The sequence below is a fragment of the Balearica regulorum genome, chromosome 26 (assembly GCF_011004875.1).
Source record: "Balearica regulorum gibbericeps isolate bBalReg1 chromosome 26, bBalReg1.pri, whole genome shotgun sequence".
In the NCBI taxonomy this organism is placed as follows: Eukaryota; Metazoa; Chordata; class Aves; order Gruiformes; family Gruidae; genus Balearica; species Balearica regulorum.
Genome location: NC_046209.1, coordinates 1214990 through 1232564, shown reverse-complemented (window position 1 = coordinate 1232564; position 17575 = coordinate 1214990). Strand labels below are relative to the sequence as shown.

The following is a 17575-nucleotide window of genomic DNA, read 5'->3' as shown; positions in this document are numbered from 1 at the left end:
TGAACGTGCTTGTTATCGACCATTTTAGGCAAAATACATTAGTCTTATTGTAACTACTTTCCAGTTCAGCTAACGAGATTCCAAATAACCCACTTCATTCACAAGTGGGTTATTTATTCCTACCACATCAACTCTTTCCTCATAGGGTTTCAGAGAACTCATGCACAAGTCTCCAAAAATCATTCTGATTGCTTTTTCCTCCTTTCATCCCTGCAATCTAACTTCAACCTAACATCAACCTCACGGAAGTCAACCTCCTCCTCACTGCCGAGATAAAAGCCTCTAGACTTAGTAACAGTCTGTGCCTTTGCCACGGATTTTCTTCTCGACTGCAATTCGGTATACCCAGATCACCAGGACTAGGTTTGCTTACATTGCTTTAGTTCAACAGTTTATTAGCTTATCAACGGGTAGCAAAAGGAGAAGGATAATGAAGTACCCCGTTTGTTTTAACAGTCTGTAAAACTTCATACCCAGAGTATCAGTTCAGTTTTTGTTTCAAGAACAAAGTGTTCTAATTATACACTTACATGCTGAATATATTTAAAAAAAAAAAAAAGGCAGACAAATGCCAATGAAGTTGCCTTTTGCTACTAAACAACTGCACAGGAACTTGCATAAGGCCACAGAGAGCAATCATTTCAAATTAAAATCAATAGAGTTGGAAGCATTTAGCTGCCACTTCCACTGCAAGTAATGAATCACTTCACAGAAACAGATGACATAGTTCTGCCTCATGAACAGCCTCAGAGTAGAGAGCTGTGCTTTAAGGGAACTCTGAATAGTAAGCCTACAGAAGACATTGTTATGCAAGCTGGATAATTTTTTGTGGGTACTCATCAAAAGGAAGGCTAAGGAAGCCACAGACAGCAAGACAAACCATAGCACATCTCTGGGCAAGCTCTATAATACCTCCAAGAATGTTTTTTTCCCCATTAAATTTCATTCTTCATTCATTAAGGAGAGGTTATTGCAAGAACTTGGTCATACAGAAGGACAGACCAGTGAGCTCAAGCCCCCTCTCCATTTTCTGTAATTATCACTGACCTGTGGCTAATAAGTCTGAAGTACCTTTGAAATAATTATGCAAGTGTAAAGCATTCTTAATCTATAGAAGCTCAAACACCTTAACATATAGTAGAATCTGCAGTAGACTGCTGCTCATAGGGAAGATGAATCTGGAGCACAGACAGAAAAAACACACAACAGTGACCATTTTCCTCTCAAGTAGCCAGCCAGTTCAAGGGAGACAGTCTTGTGAAGACTTCCTTTTTTCTTCCCAGCAATTAGTTTCAGACACAGAGTCTGGTATAATAGAGGAAATCCCCTCAGTAAGCATTTTTGCCAAAACAGCACCCTAAGAAACATGGCATCAACTTTTTGGCCACACAAAAGCTGAACCTAGGTGCTGACCTCTGACTTCACTAATATACATTTCCTAACCTCATCTCATGTGAGCTCCCAAGATATATCTGGTACATTGCTCAAGACTCCCATATCACACTTTCCAAAGAGGAAACCGGAACACAGATGGCCTCTTCTCTACCGGTGAAAAACTCAGGCCAATTACAGTAAGCAGCAATGCATAGCTGGTAGTGTCTGCTCAGGTGTGTATGACTGACAAACTAGAAAGACCTCTCAACCCGAGGAAGACAGATTTCTGACAAAACAACATGTATACATCAACCTTAATGTATTTATGCTACATACAGGTTTCTAAATTATGCAGTCATCATATATCTTGATGGAAGTTCAAGCAGGCATCCATCACTACAGGAGTGATTTGGAAGATAATCTACAGTAGAAAGAACTTGTGAAACATTATTTCAATGTACAGTCAAATCAGCAGTAAACAGTCAGCATTACACTGTCCCATTCTAACCAGATACAAAATCCAGCCACTACTTGCTTGCTTTAAGACTGCTCTTTCACTCAACAACTTAAAACAGATATGCTACTTTGAATCATTTAATACTGACTATGAGGCTTAAAGAAGAAAAAAAATAAAATTCTAAAAGTAATTCAAGCAAGAATAGCACCCAATTACTGTTAATTCCTTTTAACCAATTCTGCTTTTGTTACCTACAGTTTATTTACCTGAAAATGCACTACCCAAGTCCCGAAAGAAATAACATGATACTTAAGTTTTTCTATCCAAGAATCAGAATATCTAGTCATTACAAACAGGTTTGAGGAAAATCTGCTGGTCTCCAACTACTTGTGAATTTCTTAGAAAGGACATCAAATTTTTTTTTATGATAATACTGCTCTAAAAGAGACAGATCTCTGAGTTCATACTAAACAATACTTCAAGCCACAAATTGGAACATAAAAGCAGAAGAGCATACACTGAGCAAATTATAAATTGGTTACCTAATGAGTCCCAGTATTCAACTAAGGACAGGAGTAACTGGAGGATTAGATTCTAGTGAAGTTGGATTCCTGGTATCAAAGTAAACATTTTCATGATGGTTCTAAAAGAAAGAAGAGAGTTACTGATAAAGAATTTATCAGAGATTGAGAAGGTAGCAAGTAATCTAAAAGCTAGATCAATTATATAGTTCAGAAGTACAGGAGCAAGAAAACAAACGCTAAACAAATTTCAGCTCAGTTTATATATAAACTTCAAATTTGTCCAAGAAATAATCCATACCAGAGGGATGGAATGGGAGCTATCCTGAAATACACTTGAAAGTCACAGCAAGTAATCATTTAAACACGGTATTCTAATATAACACCACAAGCACAACAGTGAATGTAATTCCCAGATAAACATCAAATGAATATTTAGTTAAGCAGCCATATTACCATTGCACTCAGAAGGCACATGACCAATATATAGAATATATATTAGAATATATCCAACATTCAACTAAGAAGCTAAGAACAGCAGTAACAACAATTAAAAAATCTGTTAGAGAATACCCCCTTACAGCAAAAACACTCTAGCTTTGTCTATGAGAAACACAGAGAAGACTGTTATCAGTTTAAGTCCTTGCATGGGGAACTAGAGTTTGGGAACAATCACCAGTCTGGAGGACAAAACTATAACAAACCAGTGGCTGGAATTCAAAGCTAGGCAAACTCAGGCTAAATTAAGACACAAATGTCATCAGAAGGCTACTCTACACTGCAAAAAACTTAACTGACACTAACTATGAGTCTGATTGCTAAAGTTCTTTTTAGAAAATCAGTCAGTCCCCAGTTACAGATGTGCCTCAATTAGAAAAGTTAATTAGGTACCACCTTCTCATTTATACAATGATAAACACATGATTACAATGATTCCTTCTATTTTATGATCTCTAATTATTTAGAAAAATTTTAAGCAATTGAAATCAGTGTCATTTGGCTCATCAAGGAAGCATAAGCCTGAATTCAGGTGCAGAGAATACTGAAAGAAAAAGGAGAAATACAAGAGTAGAAGGTAATAATGAAACCATACTGGTCAGCATGCAAAACAGCAAACTCAGGAAAACAGCAGCCTAACCACCACTGCTGAGTTCTTTCTGTAGATGGAAATTCTGCAAAGTTACCTCAATTTCTTCCAATACCCTTTCTCATAAGAAGCTCCTTTCCAATGCATGGGAAAAAACAAAGCTGTGTGTTTGAGAATTTAATAAGTGGGAGGCAGAAGCCGCTACTAGGTGCACATCAACTAATTTTAGACTTCACAGACTTCTTCCTGTTTTCCTTAAAATGTTTTACTTTTCACAAGCCTTTTGTAGCACAACTATATATCTTCACAGCACTTAAAAGGTACTAAGCACAGCCATCAGCATCTACAAAACACAGCAGACCAATATTTTTCATTGTACTCCTGTTTTGCAAACACAGAACTAGGCTAGCTGGGTAAGACAAAAAAGTGAGACATGCAAAGCTTCTGATTCTACCCTTTTATTCAAAACATTAGACTGTATTAATTCTGTGGAAATGAGTGGGGCAACAGCTGCATGGGATTAGTGTGTTAAAGGATATAGTGATATATGATTTGTACCCTTGTGACAGTGGTTTCATTGTGCAAGTACAACATACATAATGGTACTTATTTCAAGTGAGATTGAAGAGAAGTAAATCTGGAATAGCGCTAGACAAATTTAAATACAAGGTATCACTTACAGGCCACCTTTATTCAATTATCCTAGAAGGATAATTCCAACAGATCTAGAAAAAATGAAGCTAGTCTAACCAATGTAAAATCTCTTTTCAGGATTTTGCTACTTTCCCCAACCCTATCCTTTGCAAATTCTACAAAGAGTGAATTGTTAACAGCACTAACATAACAAGCTTAAGGCAACAGTCTAATGCCATATTATTTTTATATTACCTATCAATCAGTACTTTCATTTGCTTATAAAAAATTAAAAACTCACTGGGCTTACCAAACAGTATTCTAAATGAACATGGGGCTGTACTATTTAGTCCATCACTGGAGGATTGATTATACTTGCCACTTAAATCACTGAGCAGAGCAACATTTCAGGTAACTACTTCAATACTTCATAGAAGAAACGCAGTAGGCTACATAATTTATCATCAATCTGTAATTTCACTTTTTGCTCAGATAATGTTAATAGAAAGCCAAAAATTCCAATTTTATATGGTAATTTTGATGGTATTTTCCAAGTGTTTTCAAGTCTCTGTTAAGCCAATTAATTTTTTAATATGCATTAAAGCCAACATTGTCCACTTAATAGTGTAGTAAAATTCTAGCAGAGAACATCGCCCCAATCAGTGCAGGGTATCTGTTTAGTTTAAATAAGGCCATAATTTGAAGCCACATATTTAGTCAATGAATCATAGCGGTTCTAAAAAGGGAAAGCTACCATTACAGCAAAATCATTGAGGATGAACTTTACAATATTCACGTTTTTCCACATTTTCACGTACATTTCCAGTGCTGCATTTCTCAAACTGAAAGATTCAAGCTTCTCCCATTGTTCAGCAAGTAACTTTCAACACAAAAGTAGAAACGTATCATGAGTACTGGACCTTTATTCTTGAGTACCAGAATTGCCAGTGACCATTTCCAGAAGAGACTACTCTGATTAAACTGAAAACATTTAGCAATTTCAGAAATATTCAGCTATTACTTATCCTTGATTTCCAAAGCAAGGAGTTTCCAGCAAAATAGCTAGAGACACCCTAAAGATTCCACAACTAACTGTGCATTACAGGTAAGGCAAAGGCCTCAACCCTTGTCTTACCTCACATCATAAGGACGTACAGTTGCTGTTTGTTGAGCATAATTTAAATTTTTTTTCCAGAATTCCAGACATTTGTAGATTCCCTGAAAATTGCTTATCATTCTAGTACCTCTTCAATATTTTTCTTGGTCATAAAAAGTTCTGCTGGACTAAACAACTTTAGATCCCTGGTTTTCTTTAACTAAAAGCTCTTGTCTTTTTCTACTCCAAAAAAGAGTAATTCTGAATGGAGCATGCACATTTACAACACATTTGTTAATACTCTTCGTAATCAACGCTGCCAGAGAAGCTACTGCCACAGATTGCCTAACAGAGGAGAAGCTGGACCGCAACGCAATGTAATACTGCAAAAAGTCAAAGAAATTACCTTTGTTACAGGCAGTTCCTTCTCAGTTACCTTCTCTCTACACCCTATAGCCCTTGAGGTCCTGACACCAATCTGTACCCTCAAACCATCTAAGATACAGACCTCTTCTTCCTCTTAATGACTCAGATACACAATGTAACCTCAAGACAAGGGCATCTTATCAGGCTTACAGTGACATTAAAGGTCTACAGCATGTTATTACCTTACAAAAAGTGTGAAGTCAGAGTTACAGATGTAGGCTTGAGTATGATTCAGAGGAAATGAAAACGTGGCCCTGTTGAGAAAATAGGGAATGAAGGCAAAACACTGAGAGTGTTAAAGGCAAAGAATGTAAGCCAACACAGCCTCAGAGACTATTCCACCACCTTTTGTAGTTTTCTTAATTTCGTCCTTAATAGCATTACAGCTGTCAACAAAGAAAGTAAAAATCTCACTGGTCTAATGCTGCATTTACACTGATAAGAAATTTTCTTAAGACACTTTAGGTTGAACTTTTGTGTTAATTAGAAGGAAAAAAAAAAAAGGTTTCATCAGAACCACCTACACATGTCAAAACCACTTTTATTGTTAAACACTGTTAGTCTTTGAAGGAAGAGCAAATTTTTCTAGGATCTGCATTGAGTTTCATTTGGTAATCAGATACAACACAATAAAGCTTAGATAAAAGCAACTCTACAAGCCATGCTTGAGTCACTTGATACACCAAGAAAACATGATATACCAGAGACAAAACCTCTGAATTTTCATTTTCTGAAATAAAAGACAATCTTAGCCCTTTCAGAGGGCAGACCATCTATTAAAATAGCTATCTATTGAAAAAAATAAATCCTTATCAGCATGTCAGGCTTTACTTCTCCTTGATATTAGAGTAAATATGCTTTGTTCCTTAGAAGTGTGATTAACAAACACTTTTAGCCTACAGATTCAGAAAAAAAGTACTGAACCACAGACTTTTTGTTGAATCATAATTTTTCACTCTTTTCCTTGACTGTTGAGATAACTAATACTGTTGTATCTTTTTGGAATTTTTCTTTTTTAAATGCCTAAGATATGCGAATCATGGTATTTAACCATCTAGCTAAGGAAGGCCATATTTAGCCTAAGCAATATTGAACTACGTGCATGTGAGTCAAACAGTTATTCATACAGTTTACAGGATTATTAAAGAGGTCCAATGTTTGAATCATTATTTGTCAGAAAACTCAGTCTGTACAAAGCATTACTTTCTAGGTGAACCTCATTTAAATTTTTCAACAGCTGCATTTACTCTTCCTAAATTATTCAGTTCTAAGCCATTTAGGTTCCACAGAAAAACACAAACCTATGAGTCTTCCCACTCCAGACAACTACCCTGGCACTGCAGGAATTACAACATTCAACTACTGAAAAAGCTTTTTGTTGAGACAAACATTCAAACATGGTGACAAAAAACCCCCACACCCCAAACCCCCCAAACTGTACAGTTCTACAAGAACAGTTCTGTCACATTACTGCAGTAACTTCTGAGTTTTATGCTGATAAGTAAACACTAATGATTAAGAAAATGACCTTAGATGCATCGTTCTGAAAAGCAGAGATATTATTGGACTTTAAATGTAAAGCATTGTTGGATCAAAGACAAAAATAATCAAGATTAACTCTTTTTTTAGAAAAGAGCCACAATGAATCTTGAAGCTGATATGAATATATGTATGCATTAGGAGTTCCCCATATTGCTTCCCCTACATTACATAGATTTGCTCCTGACAAGATTCCAAGTTAAAGACACCAAAGACTTAGTAAAACTTGATGGGTGTGACATCAATATACTAAACTGGAATGCAGGGTTACCTCACACTGTTACTTTAGGGCAAGTACTTCAGTTATATATTCCAGCTAACAGACCTGAAATCAGAGAGCTTCTAATTACCCATGACAAACTCTTATTTGCAAACAGGCAGACAAATCGATACCAATCCACCTCTAGGAGTAACGTGGGAGGATGCTGATGACATCTTTGAAAGGCTAATCACGTTTGCCAGAAGCCTGAGATCATCTCCAGCCCTTTGCTACACTGCCACCCATTTCCAGAAGGTGAAGGCAAAGAATACTGAACTCATTTGTACCTAGAGTACTTCTCACTTTTCACAAACAGGACTTGCAAATAAAGCTGGGTAAGAATTCTGCCAAAATACTTACAATGCAATAGATAACAAGGCTAAAAATTACACTGGAAAGTCATCTTGCACGAGGATTGCATGTGCATGTACCTTTATCAACTGTGTGGTCACAATAGTCATGAATCAGGGTAGTACTCTGCCACTTTTAGTCTACAAACATGTAACAAAAGACGTTCCCGGCTTGCAAAAGCTAGAGGCATGTATCAATTAGGCAACGATGGTCACCATGATAAAGCAGGACCTCAACACAGTGACAGCAGTCAAGAGTTGCCCAAAAATAAAACAAAGAAACAAAAAAACCCAGGGAGTTTTAAACTAATTTTGTGAAAGATACTGAGATATACAAAAGTTTACAGGCTGTTCATTCCGAGAGTTAAAGACATCACGTGAAAAAGCAGAACACTGCACGGTTGTAAGCTCAGCAAGCAGGAGATGGAAGTTAACATCATGCCCTGATCAACGGCAAAATCTTCCCCTGCATACCGCGGAGACGGAGGTGCAGGACGGCGGTGAGGCATGTTCCTTCCCTTCGGGCATGTCCAGCTCTTTGGGCACAGCAGATGCAAAACGAGTCAACAGCAACACATCTGCCATCCCGTCCGTTACAAGCCCACGCAGCCGCCCACAGCAGCCAGGCACACCAGAGCTTCAGCCTGCTTCCTCATCCCGGCCCCAAGAGCACCGGCCCAGCGCGCACCGCCCCGAGGGGCGGCCCCCGAAGAAATGCTCCCAGCCCCAGGCTCCTGAGGGAGGCAGCGGACCCCCACGGCTCCAGCCCACCCAGACACCTCTTTTCCCCCTCTTCACACGCACAGAGCTACCCATTCACCCCACAGCGTCTCGCCACACCGGCCCCAGGGCTTAGCAGGCAGCGCCGTCCCGGATCGGTGTGAAAACCCAGTTACTCTGAGGCACCACCAAAGAGCTCGGTCATCCACATAGGAGGAAGGGGAGAAAAGAAAAGAAGGAAAGGAGAAAGGAAGGAAGGGGGGCGAGCGCCCATCGAAGACTCAGGGCCGCGCTTCGCCGCCGTTTACCTCAGCCGGTGAGTGAAGCGCCGGCGAACACCACCACCACCCGCCACAGGCCCCACCAAGCCGCCACTTCCGGGTAGGGAGAGGCAGGGCGGCGCCCATTCAGCGCCGCGCGCGCACGGCGCATGCGCTCCGCTCTGCGGCGGAGCGACGCACCGGGGCGGGAGGCCCCAACCGTTGCCTGGGGTTATAGCGCCTCGCCCCCACCTGCGGCTCGGGAAACGTTTTTTGTCAGGAGCCAGGTGCTTTCTGAGGCAGGGCCCTGCGGCGAGAAGCGGGAGTGGGTGGATTCCTGTCAAAACCAAAGAACCTCAGTGCTCTCCTCGGCTGGGAGCCTCACCTCCCGGTGCTGTGAGGGCTCCTGCCGCGGAGGTGGCGGTGTTGCTGGCGCTCTCTAGCGATTTGTTAGAGCACTGGGGCAGCACAGAAGACCCCTAGCGTAGTGCTCTTGAGGTTCACCAGCTGAAGCCATAGAGAGTGGCCATCTCCCACCAAAGGCCTAGAGAAAGAACAGCATTTGAGGTCAGTCATGCTGTAGGCGTCGTCAGGACCTCATTTCTTGCTTTACCCTGGTGCTAAGGTGAGCGTAGCAGTGCTCTGCAGGCGTCAGCCCAGGTGGGAGGCATCCCCCGTGGGGAGCGTCCTACGCCGGTGCCGCCAGTGTCTCCTCGAGCGGGCCGGCGCTGACGGCTTGTTCCATCCCTCCGCGCCGCCAGGGGGCGCACGGCCTCGTCCTCCTCCGGTGCTTGGGGGCGGTGTTGCGCCTGCGCAGTGGTTCGAACGGGATGGCGGCCGAGGCGGCGGGAGGGTGAGCTAGTTGGGGCGTTTCTCTGCCCGTCTCCTCACTCGTCGTTCGCTGTCGTTGTCATCTCCCGCTCTGTCTTTGCAGGATGTCCGTGTCGGCGAGCGACTCTAGTAATACGGTGGCGGGCGGAGAAGTGTGTAAGAATAAGCGGAAAGGTAACCGTGGGGTGAGGCGGGAGCCCGCTCTGCCTGAGGTGCGGCGGGTCGCTGAGGCGGGAAGCGCGGCGGCGGGCTCGGCTGAGCTCTCTTTGCTCCTTCTTCAGGAGGAAGAATCGTGAAGTCTCGCTACCTCCAGTACGATAAGAAAGACACCAAGAAGGTACTTGAATAGCTCGCTGCTGGACTCGGGGGTCGCTCAGGGAAGGATAGAAATTGGGGGGGGGGGGCTTGGACGTGTGGCAGCGAGACCTAAGCAAAAACGACTCTGCTGTGGTTCTGAGGGAGTCATGGCGTGTTGCTAGATGCAGACTGGGATAGGAACTTAGGGCTGTACTTAGGTGACTTGCAAATGCACCAAGACGCCCTGGGATTGTAATTGTTTTATAGTCAGCATTCAAGTTGGAGGTGAGATATTTTGCTAATCACAATTACTGCTTATGTTCAGTCTTTTCTGTTTCTTGATTTTCAGGATACTTCAGTAAATTCCTTTTCAGTATCTACTGCTAAATCATCATCTGCAACTAAACCAAGATCAGTTCCTCCTCAGAATGTAAAACTTCCACTGGTAGGTTTACCAGAATTTAAAAAGTTATTCGTTTGTGGATTTGTATTTCCAACCTGTGGAACTCTTAACAATTCTAAAATGCTGTTAAGAAGATGATATTTTGTATTACTTAACATCACTGCCAGTTTTTATCTGCATACAAAGGTTATTAAGAAAGTTGATGTGGGATTAAGAGGTGTAAACTGAAGTGTATTAAACTCTTTGTCTGGACGTTCTGATAGAGAACTACTGGAATTAAGTAATTGGGCTGTCTAAGCGTATCTCTTGCCCTCTGCACAAGGCTTTGAAACCATTCTTTACTATGCCCTCACTATTGCACTGCATTTTTTATTTAATCTTTGTAATAAACCCAATGAAAATCCCTGTCTGCAAAACAGTCTATTTTTATTTCTTTTGCAAGAATTGCAAAACAATTTTCTGATAAGTTCTTATCTTAACTTGAAAATCATGAGGAAATAACATTATCCCCTCTTTACATCCGAGTGTTGTTGAACTGTGAAATGTTTAAGAGGATAACATTCTGAGCTACCTTATCTCTAGGTAAGTTAGGGAGTATACAAATGGTGTATATAAAGTAAATGCATAAAAGCTTGCACAAGGCTGCCACTTATCAGTGAAAGCATATGTAATTGTAAACTTGTATAGAATCTGTTCTAATTCTTTTAGTTTGATAACAGCTTCTTTCTACAGGTGGTGTTTCTAGCTCATTAAATCAGAGTAGTTTTGAGAAAGGTGACTTGCAGTCCACTTTATTAGGTGAAGATAAAATTAGTCGACCGGACCTTGATCTTTCAGCTATTAATGGTAAGCTTTCACTTGTACTCAGTTTCTTGGTTTATTATTTTTAACATATGTACTGTATCTTGATGATAAGTGACACTTGTATTCTATATTCACGAAAGGATTTTGTTAAATAAGGTGAATGTTATTTCAGATGTCTTTAAGGAGAGGTGTTGAGACCTTCAGGGTTTAAATTAACTTCTCAATTTTTAGTATCTTTTGGGTGCTCTGGTCTGTTTGTTTTAAGATCAAATATTAAAGAACAAAGTACTCTCAAGTCTTTGTTCCTGTAACAGGTGGATGTTAGTTTATCAGCCCTTTTGAAAATTGTCTCACACCTATCTGTAACTGTCACTTAGATTTAAGTGCTCATGTGATCCCCATCTTCTCATGGATATCATCAGAGCCAGAAATAAAGTTGTCTTTACTGGTACACATAATAATTTTGAAATTATCTTTGCCTTTGAAGAACCTGATGGTATGTTGACCCACCCTATATACCTCAGTAGAAGAAAGCAATAACTTTTCTGTTGTGATACAGATAAAACTGTCCGCAAAAAGACTCCTGGCTCAAAATCTGCTGGAGATACAGGAACACGACGAAAACCCCAAAAAGTGGTGAGTCTCACTGCTTTCATTTGTTAAGCATATTTATTTTTAAATATGTGAAATGAAGATTTTCTGTTTATCTTTAATCTTGATAACTTTGAGGTCCTGGAATGTTCTGAAGTGTTCTGGCAGAAGTTAGAGGATAAGTCTGTTCTACTGCTAGCAATGTTTGTTTATCAGATGTCTGAACACTGACTGAAGCTTTGCTTCTGTTTCTTGTGGTAAAGAACCTGCTCCAATTGTAAGATCTGCTCAAGTGGATTCTTTTTGTATCCCTGTCCATACTTTTTAATTATATCACATTATCTTTAAATATTTTCTGATATTTTTTCTCACAAAACTAACATTGATTCAATCTAATTTGAAGTGCCTTATTTAGAGATCTCATTCAACGTAGCACTGAAACTTCAAATTCCCTAGCAGTATTACGAAAATCTGCTGAAAATGTTATAAAAAGTGGTGGAACAAAGAACAAAGGTATATTTAATTAATATGCGTTGTTTAAAAAAATCAAACTTTTTTCATCTAGCTGACTATTGATGATGATGATTCTGGGCACAAATTGGACTTTCAGTAGTTTATTTGAACATTGAAAAAATAATTGCTCAAATACCAAAACTGATATAGTATATTCTTTTCTTTTCTGAAGGGAAATAATTCTGATGCTCTGATGGAAGAGCTGGAGTCTCAGACACTGCTTTTAACTTACCTGAGAGTAAAGGTGAGAGTCAGTCAAGTATTTGGTGTTTCAGATAAAGAACCTGATATTGAGGAATTGTTTAATTTCTTGTCTATGCTTTCTGATGGGTAGAAGTTAGATTTTTGTGACTTTATATGTTTATGGTTGTAAAACTGTATGACTTGCTTTGAAAACTCTCTTAAAGTGAATTCAGTGCCAGTTTATTAAGCTGGTGCTAGTTCTTCATGAAGTGTAGGGATATGCAGAAGTTTTGGGAAAACTGTGAGTGAGAGTGTTTGGAGTTCAAGGCTGTAGCATTGACTTTGTTCTTTGTTCAGTCAGTGCTGTATTTTTATATTTTTCCTTTACAAAAAATATTGGTGGGGTTGGGGGAAGAAGGTGGAGAGAGGCTTTAAATATAATGTACTGTGCTTATTGCCTGAGGTCTCAGATTCGTTAATTGAAGCTCTCTGACCTGGTCCAAGGTTTACACTTGTTTATTCAGAATATGTTAATTACTTAGATGTTGCATTACTTTAGTTGTGAATATTTTTGGGATGTAATAGGCAGAAAAAAATCTTGCTGAGCTGGAGAAAAAAGCAGAAAAAAACTTGCTAATGTTGTGTGAAGAAAAGGAAAGACAACAGGAGAAGCTCTATGAGTTGAAGCGTGGAATTCTACTCAAAGAGAGAGAGCAGAAACTTGATGAAGTGTTAGACAAACAGGTGGGCTTTATTACAATTTATGCTTCTCCTATATTTAAACAAGCTCACTTATGAAGTAGCCCTTTATCCAGAGAAGATTTCCCTGCTTCTGTGGCCTGCTGGGGTACAATTTTCTGCATCTTAAATTAAATATCTACTTCCTCTTGTGTCATGTAATGCTCTCTAGTAACCTAAGCAAATGCCTTTGTCACATTTTTGCTTGTCCCTTGTGGACAGGCAGGAAGGAGAAGTTAGAGCTGAGATGCTAATCCTTAGGTAAGAATTGAACATAATCTGTTCGTTATTTGTCTTACCTTTATATGTTAGACAGCAATAGTTCTGGCCTGGTTGTAAGAAGCCAAGTTACTAATGAAGTTCTTGGTAATAGGTGATTTTGGAAGCTAAACCCTCTCCTCTTTTTCATTTTTTTTGTTAGTTCTGTTGTGTCAAATAAAAGGTAGCACTTTTGAATAATTAATTTTCAAAACTGAACCTATGTTTGCTTTTAACAAAAATGCATTGTAGAAATTAAACAAGGCTTTTGTCTGCTAGTGAATACAGTTAACTGCAGTCAAAGTATCATATATAAAACACTTTGTGTGCTATGTTGCTAATATCTCTGAGCTACAGTAACAAGTAAATTGGTATTGACCTAGGCATTTTGAGGTGGTAGAGGAAAACCTGTCAAACAGCATGATAGGAGTATCATACCACAAACTTCTTGAATTCGTCTGTCAACAAGCATTTCAGAGTGGTACTTGAGTTTTTTATAAGGTTACTTTTCTGTATTGAGTCAGGTCTGTACTAACAAAATGGCTGCTTTTGAAGAGGTGTTGGTTCATCATGTATCTTTTTCAGATGGAAATACTTTCTCCCCTTATTCCTGTTTGTGAACAATTTAAAGACCAATACAAAAACTTTGCAGTTTCCCTGGATGCCACTAGACATGAATTGCCCATAAAGAATATTCACATAGAAGGAGATACGCTAACATACCTCGGTATGAAATTTGATTAATCAGATCTATTTTCCAAAATAGTGGGGTTAGGTATGCTAAAATTCTTAAGTTGTTATTACTAGATCTATCTGTGGCCACTGGACGAATTTTGTGTGCTTTTAGAGGTTGTACAGACGCTGGGCTACAACATTAGTCACGTGTTTTGCTGTGAGTAATTCTTGTCTCTGTTTAACCGCTAAACTGCACTTGAACAAGTTTTTTTATCATGTAGCAGGGAAAAAATTAACTTTCTAAACTAAGGCAGTTTTCATATACACTTTCTTTAGCAAGTTTCTGTATGTTTTAACTGTATTCATGGTATTCTTCCTCCTTTGTTGTTCTTAATGGATTAGCAACTTGTAGAAATACTGTGATCTCTTCTTGTTTCTTTCTTTGTGGGATAAAGTCATATGGGTAGACTTGCTCACACATCCTGTCAAACTAGAGCTTAAATATAGTGTGTGATGTCTCAAATCAGAGAATGTTTGTTTAATACATTAATACTTGTGTTTTGTTACTGAAATCCGGACAAAAAGTTACACTTTTAAACTGCTGATCTGCAAGAAATGAGATTCTTAAACCATTTACAATAATCTTGCTTACGCTTTAAAACAAATGGAAAAGATTTATTGAAGAACTTAGAATTCTGGTAAGAAGGTTTGAAAGGAAATAAATACGTATTTTTTTGTTTGTGAATGCTAAAGGAAAGGACTGGATAAATTTCATGTTGGAGTACATGCCAATAGCAATATATGTAACTGGCCAGGGAATTTTTGATGTTTAAAACTTGGTTTTTTTCCTCTTGCATACATTTTGTAAAAATCTTTTACATACTCTAAATGAGAGCTTGATTAGCAATTTTAATAGGCTGTTGCTGGTGTTAGTCTTCATAACTAAAAATAATTTGGCTTTCACAGTTTTCTCATAGTGTGGTTCTGAAAGCTGAACAAACATAGTTTTCCATCGTCTATTTGACCTGTTTCTGTGGTTACTCCAGCTGTTAAGTAATCTTGTATTAACTGATGCCACTGCATGCATTTTTGAATAATATCTTTAACATCTCATATTGTAGATGAACTGCAAAAGCAGTTAACTATCACACAGGAACTTCTGACAGAAGTCATGCCAAACTACTCAGAAGACAGTGCAAAAGCATTTAGTGTACTGACAGACCTTAAGGAAGTTTCTCAGAAACTGGAGAAAGAGCTTCAAAGGTATTACAACAATCAGGTGAAAAGACTCATTGGTTAAATATTCAGAGGAAAATCTATAGTCTTGCCAGACTATATCCAGAATGTATATTGGAGGAGGATTAATTGAAGGGATAGTAGCACTAAGTTTAATTCTGTTCATAGCAGACATCTGTATTTCTGTCTCTACGCTACCTACAGTGAAAGTAAATATGCTTGGCTTTTTTTGTTTGTGTGCTTTAGTATGCAGGTTCTCTGACACTTTAGCTCAGAATTTCAGTGAGCAAGAATAGCCCTGATAAATTGCAAATATGTAGGAGAGTGGAGAACTCCAGGAGACAGAAAAGTGAACTGGAAGCACTATGTCTTAAATAATAGCCATGCAAATATATCATCCTTTAGGAGGTAGAAGGAGCACAGAAAAGTTTTTTTTCCCCAAGTATTGTGTCAACAAATACAAAGTAGCACTGAGAGTATGAGGAAGAGATAGAGCATGATAAATTTCCTTTTCTTCCTTCATTTCCCTGGAAGAGATTACGGATAAAATCTTTGAAGATTGATAGACCATAAAGCCATGCATCTTGGCCTCCTCTCCTCCAAATTCTAGCTGTTGGGAAGAAAGTTCACATTTTATATGTTTTTTTTTCTTGTGGAGAATGATGTGAACTTTCAGGCATGTAGCCTTTGGGGTTAAGTAGAAGTAACTGATTTAGCTTGCTTTGTTTGTTCCAGGAGCTTCACACAAGTGCAGAACCTGTCGTTTGAAGTTAGTAAAGAAGTTTCTCTGCATAACCAAGGAATATGTGAAGAGAATCATGGACTAGATGTTGTGAAACACTGGTACTTCAACTAAGTTTGTGTGTTGTTTTACTAACAAGTGGATACTAAATCAATGCCAGCATACTACTTGTAACTTGTCTAAATTTTCAGTTACACAAGAAGATGAAACCAGCAGCATGTGTGCTTACTAATATGAGAAATGGAGTTTTGTTTTGCTGTCCCATAAGGAGACTTTTTTTTTAATATGAATTTCTGTGACACCTTTCCCATCACTTTCTGCCCTGACAATACTGAAAGCTAAACAGTAAGAAATGTTATTCTTAGCAAATATGACCTACGTATTCTTAAACAACTTCTTTTACTCTCTTGGAACTGGCTTCAAGTACAATGATTTGCATCTCTTTCCAAAGCAGTGTTCCTTAGAGGGCAGCATTTCAGAACATAGATGTGGAATTGTGTATGTGGTACTGTGCACTTGCTGCTCTCATCAGGAGGATCTGTAGGAATGTACAGCGTGATTACTGGTCACTGTGAACAGCTTCTGGAGGAACTCTTACTTGTCCCTTATTTCTGGATTTACTGAAGGGAAAAGCTATGTGGGTGGCAAGTAACGAGGCTGATGCTTGGAAGGAGCCTGATCACTTGTTACAAGTGAAAAGTTTTGGTAACTTTTTGCCTAATCGTCTTGGAAACAAATTATTAAAATCATAAATGCTTTTTTATTAACCTGACACTTTCTCTTTAAGGACTTTATTTATTCTTTTTAATAATAAAACTGTTTTCCACTGCTATATTAATAGTCTTGATGTTTGAATATCTTCACTTATCTCCTACAGAAGCTTTTGTTTCTGTCTGGGCTTACATAGGGCTAATACTACACAATATATGGACTTACAGGCACTAACCAGTCCCAATGGCAAGCCATGACCTACTGGCAGCCAAAGTGCTGAGGCCAGAAGATTGTAAATGTGGAGATGTAGCCAAAAAGATAGGCCTGTAACGAAGGCCTGCTTGTATTATACATAAGAAAATGTAGCCAAGAAGAAAGGCCTGTAATGAAGGCCTACTTGTATTATATGTGATAAGAAACTATTCATTATTACTTTAGGTAGAAGGCTAACAATTCTTAGAATGAGCACCTGCTACACATCATGAGAAAAAGGAGGAGCTACAAGACACTTCAAGGTCCTTATGTACATACTTTGCAGAAAGGGAGGACATTAATTGCCTCCAGCGACATCCTTATCTTTCTGAGGCGTATAGCAAACAATTACCAACACTGAAATACTGAGAAACTAAGGGAAAGGTAATTTGGGCCAGGGTCCCCACGACCACCGACCCATAAGCCCCCTACCCAAATTATACCACCTACTCAAAAGACAGAGGCGAAGAACAGAACTGAGCATGCGTTCTAGTTTGCATACTAAGCGAAGAAATATGAACCAATTATTGGAACGGGGAGTGTACCACTTTGTAATCTTTGTAACATTTGTGTATAAATATGACAAGAGAACCAGCATTAGGTGTGCCTGATTTGAGGA

The 17575-nt window shown here is 39.0% G+C and overlaps 2 protein-coding genes across 11 annotated transcripts in view; one reads left to right on the top strand and one right to left on the bottom strand.

Annotated features, from left to right (window-relative positions):
- The window catches only part of MYO9B (myosin IXB), a 44849-nt gene extending 35978 nt beyond the window's left edge, over positions 1-8871 (bottom strand). For 8 of the 10 annotated variants that reach the window (XM_075736227.1, XM_075736228.1, XM_075736219.1 and 5 more), the window contains exons 1-2: positions 8771-8867; positions 2374-2474 (exon numbers count right to left, since the gene is read on the bottom strand). The gene's annotated coding sequence lies outside the window, so the exon portion shown is untranslated. Of the gene's footprint in view, positions 1-2373; positions 2475-8770 lie in introns of all 10 variants that reach the window. The other 2 variants (XM_075736225.1, XM_075736220.1) reach the window with 1 other exon arrangement.
- Positions 8872-9472: 601 nt separating this feature from the next.
- On the top strand, positions 9473-16823 carry HAUS8 (HAUS augmin like complex subunit 8). The gene is made up of 11 exons (XM_075736229.1): positions 9473-9575; positions 9657-9727; positions 9835-9890; positions 10200-10295; positions 10973-11099; positions 11617-11693; positions 12334-12405; positions 12930-13088; positions 13926-14067; positions 15137-15278; positions 15987-16823. The coding sequence occupies exons 1-11, from the start codon at positions 9553-9555 to the stop codon at positions 16105-16107; spliced, it is 1086 nt and encodes a 361-aa protein (XP_075592344.1). The 5' UTR covers positions 9473-9552; the 3' UTR covers positions 16108-16823.
- The last annotated feature ends 752 nt before the right edge of the window (positions 16824-17575 follow it).